The sequence below is a fragment of the Engraulis encrasicolus genome, chromosome 17 (assembly GCF_034702125.1).
Source record: "Engraulis encrasicolus isolate BLACKSEA-1 chromosome 17, IST_EnEncr_1.0, whole genome shotgun sequence".
NCBI classification, from domain to species: Eukaryota; Metazoa; Chordata; class Actinopteri; order Clupeiformes; family Engraulidae; genus Engraulis; species Engraulis encrasicolus.
This window is the reverse complement of record NC_085873.1, coordinates 51,803,150-51,813,233: the sequence shown is the minus strand read 5'-3', so window position 1 is coordinate 51,813,233 and position 10,084 is coordinate 51,803,150. Positions and strand designations below refer to the sequence as shown.

Below are 10,084 nucleotides of genomic sequence, written 5' to 3'. Positions count from 1 at the left end.
GGGAGTAATCAACCAGTGCTTTCCCCCATCCTCCTCCATGACTGAGGTACCCTGAGCATGGTACCGTCCCACCGCACTGCTCCCCGTGGGGCGCCACTGAGGGCTGCCCCCTTGCACGGGTGAGGCATAAATGCAATTTTGTTGTGTGCAGTGTGCAGTGTTCACTTGTGTGCTGTGGAGTGCTGTGTCACAATGACAATGGGAGTTGGAGTTTCCCAATGGGCTTTCATTTCACTTATTGTTTTGTTAATCTGATCTGCAACTACAGGAAACGTCTGATTAAGGTTATTGCGACTAACTGAGGGTTAAAACCTATTGAATACAAGGGTGTACTTACTTATGCCTCACTGTCCTGTGAATGTTTACATTTTATGGCCAATAAAAATATGATAACTTGCAAATGTTTGGATGGAATTAGTTAAAGCAGACTCTGATTGTGCCTTCTTGTGATTTCCGGGAAGATCAGACAATGTTTTATGACAAATTTTGACAGAAATATAAGAAATTTCATACGGGGTATTAACTTTTTCCAATATGGCAGTGTAATTAGGACTTGCTTCATTTGAAAGTAGGCCTAGAGCCGATATGCTAACGTTTAACATGAATAGGCCTATCGGACTTGCACTGATGATATTATTACATTGACCTATACCTAGGCCTACTTGGTAAATCCCCAATGTCTATGTTATTAACATTTATATAGCCTAGTATTGTACTTGGTCAATTATGACCACCTACAGGAGCGATGAAAGGAAGCTGCAAATGGATATTAACGCACATTTAATGTCTCTTCGACCATTTCAGCTGTTCATGAGAACAGTTAGAGTAGAGTGTATACAGTAAGATTCTAATTCTTCTTGTTATTTGCAGAGCATGATTTATAGTGTTGAAGGCTACCTGAACTAGTTCAGTGCACTATAGTTCATGAACTAGTTCATAATTTGGACGAACCGGAACTGAACGCTCACTGTGTAGCATACTAGATGATGAACGAACTATGAACTAGTTCATTCTGGTGCCTGTGAGTGAACTGCATGTGCGTTCATTTAATAACTATGAACTAGTTCATTCTGGTGCCTGTGAGTGAACTGCATGTGCGTTCATTTAAAAGGGTGCCGTGCCACATTTCCTTAGTGTTCAGGTGAAACCTTAATCAAATAGGCCTACATTTCAAAAGAGCCCCAATAATATAACATGGCGTCTAACACAGCTAACATATTTTCACTGTTCTGATAGGCTTTTTCAATTATATTGAACAATATAACTCGCAATCTCTTGCAGAAAAGAACTATGGTTTTTTATTTCATTTTTGGAAACTATGATCGAAGTTTACTGTGAACAATAATTAACTATGAACGAACTAGTTCATTTTGAAATGCGTGAACTGAACTTTGAACTAGTTCCTGTAGGCCTATAGAAAATGAACTTCCCCAAACACTGATGATCTATGACGTTTTGGGTTGCTGTAACATGCAGTGCCTAGTAGGCTATGAGTGCAGTGGACTCAAATTTTCACACGGAGTCATTTTCCCCCCAGAGAAAAAACAACTTCGAAAGTATGAAAGATGAAACTTTCCCAAAAAAAAGAAAAGAAGAAGAAAAAAATCCTGGCGCACCACGTGACGACAACCCCCACCTATAGGCTACAGGCCAAATAAACACAGCCTCCCCGACTTTCTGCGTATATGCTCCCTCCTCTAGTCCTCTCCTCATCTAGTCTCAATAGTACGACTGCAGCTATGGAAACGGTCGCGTGCCAAGGAGGTCTCGAGAGACTTGTAGGCCTACCAGAGAGACTATTTAACCGTACGGTTGCGCGCGCTACAGGGTCAAGGTGAGGTGAGTGCCTGAAGAGCGCAGTGCCCACTCCGAATACAGACCGTATATAGGATAGAACCGACCATTTCTGGCACGTGTAACTGGGAGCGTTTGGAATAGTTTGCAGATACCTAGGTCTACAGCATCACATGTGTAACTCCGAAGAGGAGTAGCCTACTATTACCAACTAGCTCGAGTGAGGAAAACAACGGCTTTGTGTGTCCTTGCTACGCGCCGCTGTGCTCTCGTGCCCTCGTTCCCTAATAACCCTGTTCGTGTCCGTGCGCAAAGTAGGTGAGGCTGCCTTCCGTAAACAGGGCAACATAAAGCATATCACTGCAGCTCTGATAGACTTTTCGTCGTCATAAAAAAACAGCAAACAGTCTTCAGATACAGCAGACGGCAACAACTACACCGGAGCAGCAGGGAAGAATACGCGCAGGGTATCCCAGGTCAACGGTAGGCTGTCTCAGTTGAGTCAGTGTGTGTGTGTGTGTGTGTGTGTGTGTGTGTGTGTGTGTGTGTGTGTGTGTGTGTGTGTGTGTGTGTGTGTGTGTGGATTGGATTAGTCATCATATTTGGTTCCTATTGATTTTACCTTGTAATGTGGAATCAAATAAAGTACATCAAATGTGCGTGCGCGCGCGCCTGTGTATGGTTGTAAAGTTTCTTCAAGAAGTGTGTGTGTGTGTGTGTGTGTGTGTGTGTGTGTGTGTGTGTGTGTGTGTGTGTGTGTGTGTGTGTGTGTGTGTGCGCCATAGTAGGTCATTGTGCAATAATTGTGCAATAATTGTGCACGCGCCTGTGTATGGTTGTAAAGTTTCATCAACAAATGTGTGTGTGCAGAGGTGCAACGTAATTAAGTATTTTTACTTCGTTAAGTAGTTTTTTTTCTGGAATTTGTACTTACTTGAGTAAAAATAAAAATGCAGACTTTTACTCAATTACATTTTTGACATTTACTTGTACTTTCTACTCCTTACATTTCTAGAAGAAGACTTTGTTACTAGTTACATTTATCCTAGGTTTTCCTGTTGTGTTTCGTGGATATTTGAGTAGCCTCAGCTGCGGGCAGGGAGGCGGGACCAAGCCCATCTTCCAAACTGACACCCAGACAGAAAAGATACTTTAAAAAAACATTAACAGGACTCCATAGTCATGTTCAAATAGAACCGAAAACCGCTGCAGAAACGTTTTCCTATTGGATCAAGTAGGCAGACTTGGAGAAAGACAGCCATTGCGTGAGTATAGGCCTACTTGTACTTTTGTACTCAAGAAGTACATTTAAAAGTTAGTAGGCTACTTAGGACTTTTACTTAAGTACATTTTTGGTATACAACTTTTACTGTCACTTGAGTGATTTTTTCAGGCCTACTACTTTTACCTATGTACACAACTTCAGGAGGCCTACTTCTTCCACCTCTGTGTGTGTGACTGTGTGTGTGTGTGTGTGTGTGTGTGTGTGTGTGTGTGTGTGTGTGTGTGTGTGTGTGTGTGTGTGTGTGTGTGTGTGTGTGTGTGTGTGTGTGTGTGTGTGTGTGTGTGTGTGTGTGGCATACAGAGTTGTGTGAAGCGTTTTCTTAGTGTGTATGCTGTCCGAGTTTAATTAGGCTGCAGTCAGATTAGTTAAAGCACTAAAGCATGTATTATTGCACAATGACCTACTATGCACACACACACACACACACACACACACACACACACACACACACACACACACACACACACACACACACACACACACACACACACACACACACACTGATCCTCTTTGGCCATTGTTAGTGTGGCACTAGTGTGAACTGGGTTAACACTTTTTGTTACATTTTACCTGACCTCTGACAGGCCTACATAGCCTACCATTCACCATGTTTATAATGATCAAGACGGCTCTCTCGACATTGTTCCTCAGGGGTGGAAACTCTCTCTCTCTCTCTCGCTCTCTCTCGCTCTCTCTGCCTCTCTCTCTCTCTGACTCGCTTTGGAAGTGTGTTACGGGGGTTAACTGGGTTGACAGCGGCTTGTTTATTATTACCTTTTCTCTGATGCATAGTGCATACAATTCACGCCCAGAGATTGACATTTGGGTAAATTATTTACCTCTCTCTGTTAGAATCCCCACCACAGGTCAGTTCCTATGTTTATTCCAGAACAGACATGCTGCAAGATTTCTCACAAAGAACTATGCTCAAATAATTATAAGAATATGTGTAGTAAAAAAACACCAGCTTTCCAACAACTTTGTTTCAACAAGAGTCCTTTAGTGTGTGGGGCCATTTGTTGCTCAGGACCAATGTGTCAAAAATCCCCCCCTCCCCTCTTTTTTTTCTTTTTTTTGCGTTCTGGACATATTGTAATTGAGCAGCCTCCCCTGTTTGACAGACTGCCAGCCGCCATCTTGTATATAGAGATGTTTATAATTAGTGTTGCACCGATACCATTATTTGGCCCCGATACCGACTGGCTGTGCAGTATCGGCCGATACCGATACCGATACCATACCGATACCACCCTATATGAAATGTATAGGCCTATATATGAAGGGCTGCAGTGCATACTACTTGGATGTAAAATCATTGCATGGCTTTTTTCAGGCTGCTGCCTACCTTTGTGAAACAGGAAAAAGACTAAAACAAAGTGAATCCAGCAAAACTTTTTATACTTTTTAAATATCTCTATGAAATAACTAATTCCAAGGCTGTTTAAGTGTCATACAAGCATCTGTAAATGGTATCGGTGCCCTATTTGTTGGTACTCTTCGATACCGATACCACCATTTTAGTGCCGATCCACCGATCCACCGATACTGGTATCGGTATCGGTGCAACACTATTTATAATTATCAAGGCTGTTCTCTTGTCACTGTTTCTCAGTGGTGGACAAAAACAGAGGCCGCAACAGCAAGACTAGGGACAAGGGACATTTTGGTCAACCTTCAAGAAGCAAGTAAAGACTCTTCTCTTTCGTGAGTGTTTACTGCACTACTGCTTGAGCTCTGACTTTATGGCATGTTGTATGTGTAATAAGAAGTCGCAAGGCATTTTGGATAGTAAACAAGACATCTAGTACACTGTGCCTAGTTTTTATTGTTTTATGTTGCATCTTTTACCTTGTGTTGGACAATGCTGTCAGTGTTGCAACTGCACACTGCACATTGATGTCTTTGTTTTTTTTTGCCGCTTTTAATGCATCATATTCTTTACGTCTTCTTCTTTACTCTGTGTAGGACAATGCTATCAGTGTTGCAACTGTACACTGTGCCTTACCCTGTTCTTGCTTAAATTTCTCCTTGTAAGTCGCTTTGGCCAAAAGCGTTTGCTAAACGCTATGTAATGTAAGCTTAATGTAATGTAATGTAATGTGTGCACACTGTACTTTTACCCTCTGCTAATGTTGTTACACAGTAACGCTTCACTTGACATGTTCCTGCATAACACATGCATAGCAGCTGTTATCATTTCATTTATTTCAACTCGAAGAATCAAATAATCAACTCGAAGTTATAAAATCTGCACGAAGCATTCATGAATGTTTCTTGATCCATTCATACGAAACCTTCCATGGACGTAAGGACATCAACTTGTCAAAATAAAAGTTAAACAAAGCAGCATTGCAGGTTTTGTTCTAAACCCTCAATGATTGCTGATTTTGACAAGTTACCGTCCTTTTGTCTTCCATGTCTATGAACGGCTTTGGTATGAATGTCTTACGAAACAGCCTTGAATCCTACATGCAAAGTGTATAACGGCTGCTATGAATGTGTTGTGCAGCGACACGTCAAGTAAAGTGTAACCCAAAAAACAAACCCCATTTGGCAGCTGCACTTGTTGTTCTGTATATTTCTTTCCGGTGCACTTACCGGTAGTTAGTTAGTTAGTAGGCCTATCTGAAGTGTTGCAGGCTATGATTATGTCCTTGATTGTTAGTTGCTTTGGTTAAAAAGCGTTATGTGTGTGTGTGTTTGTGTGTGTGTGTGTGTGTGTGTGTGTGTGTGTGTGTGTGTGTGTGTGTGTGTGTGTGTGTGTGTGTGTGTGTGTGTGTGTGTGTGTGTGTGTGTGTGTGTGTGTCTACAGTAGCATGGCTGTGGTGGAGGGCGTGTTCTCTCTGTCCGGTGTTCTGCTGGCGCTGGTTCTGCTGCTGGTGCTCTACGTGATCTCGGCCGGAGAACGTTCCTCCAAGAGCAGCCTGGAGCCGCCGGAACCGCCCGGGCCCACACCCCTCCCCCTGCTGGGGAACCTGCTGAGCCTGGACCTCAAGAAAACACACAGCAGCCTCTGTGAGGTAGGGGGGCATTCTAGAACACACAGCAGCCTCTGTGAGGTAGGGGGGCATTCTAGAACACACAGCAGCCTCTGTGAGGTAGGCGGGCATTCTAGAACACACAGCAGCCTCTGTGAGGTAGGGGCGCATTCTAGAACACACAGCAGCCTCTGTGAGGTAGGGGAGCATTCTAGAACACACAGCAGCCTCTGTGAGGTAGGGGGGCATTCTAGAACACACAGCAGCCTCTGTGAGGTAGGGGGGCATTCTAGAACACACAGCAGCCTCTGTGAGGTACTGTAGGGGACTACTCTAGAACCCATGCTAGAACCCACACAGCAGCCTCTGTGAGGTAGGGGACTAGGGCTGGGCAATATGACGATATATATCGTTATCGTGCTATAAAATTGTATATCATGACCTTTCTCCTATATCGTTTATATCGTAATAGTAATTTTATCAGTTGTATACAATTGAATATAATTTAATTACATTTCATGTTGTCACAATACAAACTATAAATTCATGTAACTGTAAAAATAACAATAAAAAGATCCATTTTAAAGAAAGGTTGTTTTGCGACATGAAAAAATAAAAACAAATAAAGAGAATAACTGAAAGCATGTAATTGTGCTATATCGTGATATCGTTATCGTGATATAAAGCAATCCATATCGTGATGTAGTTTTTTTTCCGTATCGCCCAGCCCTATAGGGGACCACTCGAAATATTTGTTTTTGGGCTTTTTGGGGCCTTTATTATGACAGGACAGTGTGAGAGGAGACAGGAAATGAGCAGGAGAGAGATATGGGGTAGAGGACTGGGAAATGACCCTGGCCGGACTCAAACTCAAAAGGCCGTCCAGACACAGAGGGTGTGAGAACCAGCTGGTACAATCTGCTCTTCTGTGTGTGTGTGTGTGTGTGTGTGTGTGTGTGTGTGTGTGTGTGTGTGTGTGTGTGTGTGTGTGTGGTGGAACCTGTTGACACTGTTACTGTTACGGAAGTGACAAAGCAACAGACTTTGCATGGTGTGTCTTTAGGGAAAATCTTGTAATTCTAGCCCTAGGAGCCCTTGGAAAATAACTTCCTAACATGTCATATACCAGGGGTGCTCAACTGGCGGACCCAGGTCCGGATGCGGACCCAAACGCAATGTCATCCGGACCAAGACAAAATCCATCTGTATTTAATATGTATAAATTATACATGAGATTTCGCTGCCATGTGATCTATAGGTGTATTTCTGCGAAGCCAGTCTTATGACAAATAAAAGTATCATCACTATGACAACTCAGTGAGTGAGCAAGAGGCCAGTGCGGCCAGCGAGTGAGGCTATTTTCTGCATCGGTCCGTAGCGACTTTTTTGGACCCTGAAAACATACGAAATTTGGCGAGTGGACCTTTTCAGTTTCTAGTTGAGCACCCCTGTCATATACAATACATCCTGCTGTATAACCATTGACAGTATATAGAAAGCGTTGAATGGAAAAGAGCGTTGATTTGGGGTCCATTATATCTACTGTCACTGTGTATAACACATATTGTTATTAGATTGCATCAGGGGTGGGGAACCTATGTCTCGAGGGCCGTTTGCGGCCCTTCAGGTCGTTTTATCCGGCCCCCGATATAATTTTAATGTCATTCAGCTTCGCATGAAATATGACATATTTTGTAAAGGAATCTTAGGTTGTGATAGGCCACCGCTCATCTGTTTAGAAGGTGCAGGACTCAGCAGAAATTTCAGCATAAAAAGAAGACAATCCGCACACTTCAGGCCTATTTTTGTGCAAAGAAGCTTTACTTGACTTGCAAGCTTTCGGTCCTTAGACCTTCATCAGGCAGAGTGCATACAAACAGTGCTTGTGGTTAATATACATCATTATTGGCACCTGTGGTGCAGCACTCTGAGTCAGTGAAGCATTCTGGGAAATGTAGTGAAAGACAAACATGAAACATAAACAGAGAAAACAAAAACAAGTCCATGCTTTGCAGACATCAGGCATTAACCATCATAAAGCAGAGCACAAACAGTTCAAAATTAAATCCATATTTCTTAATTATATAAACACACTCATGTCAAAATCCTCGTTTAAACCTGATGGTTGCAATGCATTTAAAGTATATATCCAAAAAAGTTCTCTTTGGCATAATTTCCTGTCGATGTCACCTCCTCTGTGTAGAGTTACTTGCTCTATACCTTGAAATCTAAGGGAAGAAAGAGGGTGTGACAAATCATTAAAATGACAAGCTACAGGATAGTTTTCATCTTTTCTCCTGATGGAGCTCTTATGTTCACTTATTCTTTGTTTCAGAGGACGGGTGGTTTTACCAATGTAAATTTTGTCACATGGGCATGTTAACATGTAAACAACATTTTTTGTGTTGCATGTGATTATTCCCCTAATTCCAAACCTTTTACCTGTTCTAGGATGCTTAAAAGTATTTGTTTTCACTGAACTATGACATTGAGCACAATTTCCACAGGGATAATTCCCGTCCTTGATTGGAGTCAACAGTGTTTGTTTTGGAGGGGGCAAGATGTTAGCTCTGATCAATTTATTGCGAAGGTTTGGTCCTCTTTTGTGAACATAGAGAGGAGGGTCCTGGAAAAGTTCAGACAGGGCCGGATCTGTGGTTAGAATATGCCAGTGTTTCTCAACAGTTTTTTTGATAATGTGGGCCTGGGGAGTGAAGGTGGTAATACAGGAAACTGAAAAATGTTTATCTTTTTTTACACTTTTTTTCAGAAGGTCAACTCTGGACTTGGAAAGAGCATTCTGATATGCAGTATCCACACATTGAGCTGTATAGCCCCGTTTTAGGAACCGCTGCTTCATTTCTACTGCCTTCTCAATGAAGTCATTGTCAGAGTGGCAGAGTCTTCTTAACCTATAAAATTGGCTTTTAGGTAGTCCATTTTTTTAAAGCTCTTGGGTGTGCGCTGGTGGCCAAGAGAAAAGTGTTGCGATCAGTTTCTTTCTTATATAAGGTAGTAGTTAGGCTCCCCTTATCTAGTATAATCCACATATCTAAGAAAGATACAAGTGATAGGTCATATTCTAGAGTAAATTTTAAGTCAGAGTTACAACCATTTAGATATGTACCAAATGTTAACAGTTCTTCACTTGTTCCTTGAAACAAACAGAAAACATCATCCAGGAAACGATACCATTTAAGGATTTTTTTACTAAAAGGGTTCATATCTGGGTTAAAGACAAACTTATGTTCAAAATACCCCACATATAAGTTAGCGTAATCAGGAGCAAGTCCAGAGTTGACCTTCTGAAAAAAAGTGTAAAAAAAGATAAACATTTTTCAGTTTCCTGTATTACCACCTTCACTCCCCAGGCCCACATTATCAAAAAAACTGTTGAGAAACACTGGCATATTCTAACCACAGATCCGGCCCTGTCTGAACTTTTCCAGGACCCTCCTCTCTATGTTCACAAAAGAGGACCAAACCTTCGCAATAAATTGATCAGAGCTAACATCTTGCCCCCTCCAAAACAAACACTGTTGACTCCAATCAAGGACGGGAATTATCCCTGTGGAAATTGTGCTCAATGTCATAGTTCAGTGAAAACAAATACTTTTAAGCATCCTAGAACAGGTAAAAGGTTTGGAATTAGGGGAATAATCACATGCAACACAAAAAATGTTGTTTACATGTTAACATGCCCATGTGACAAAATTTACATTGGTAAAACCACCCGTCCTCTGAAACAAAGAATAAGTGAACATAAGAGCTCCATCAGGAGAAAAGATGAAAACTATCCTGTAGCTTGTCATTTTAATGATTTGTCACACCCTCTTTCTTCCCTTAGATTTCAAGGTATAGAGCAAGTAACTCTACACAGAGGAGGTGACATCGACAGGAAATTATGCCAAAGAGAACTTTTTTGGATATATACTTTAAATGCATTGCAACCATCAGGTTTAAACGAGGATTTTGACATGAGTGTGTTTATATAATTAAGAAATATGGATTTAATTTTGAACTGTTT

At 41.7% G+C, this 10,084-nt stretch overlaps 1 protein-coding gene across 6 annotated transcripts in view; it reads left to right on the top strand.

Annotated features, from left to right (window-relative positions):
• Window positions 1-2,729: 2,729 nt before the first annotated feature.
• The window catches only part of LOC134466925 (cytochrome P450 2K1-like), a 19,620-nt gene continuing 12,265 nt past the window's right edge, over window positions 2,730-10,084 (top strand). The window contains exons 1-2 of one of the 6 annotated variants that reach the window (XM_063220824.1): window positions 2,730-3,059; window positions 5,892-6,099. In XM_063220824.1, coding sequence (XP_063076894.1) covers window positions 5,896-6,099 — 204 coding nt within the window. In that variant the 5' untranslated portion in view covers window positions 2,730-3,059; window positions 5,892-5,895. The other 5 variants (XM_063220823.1, XM_063220825.1, XM_063220826.1 and 2 more) reach the window with 5 other exon arrangements.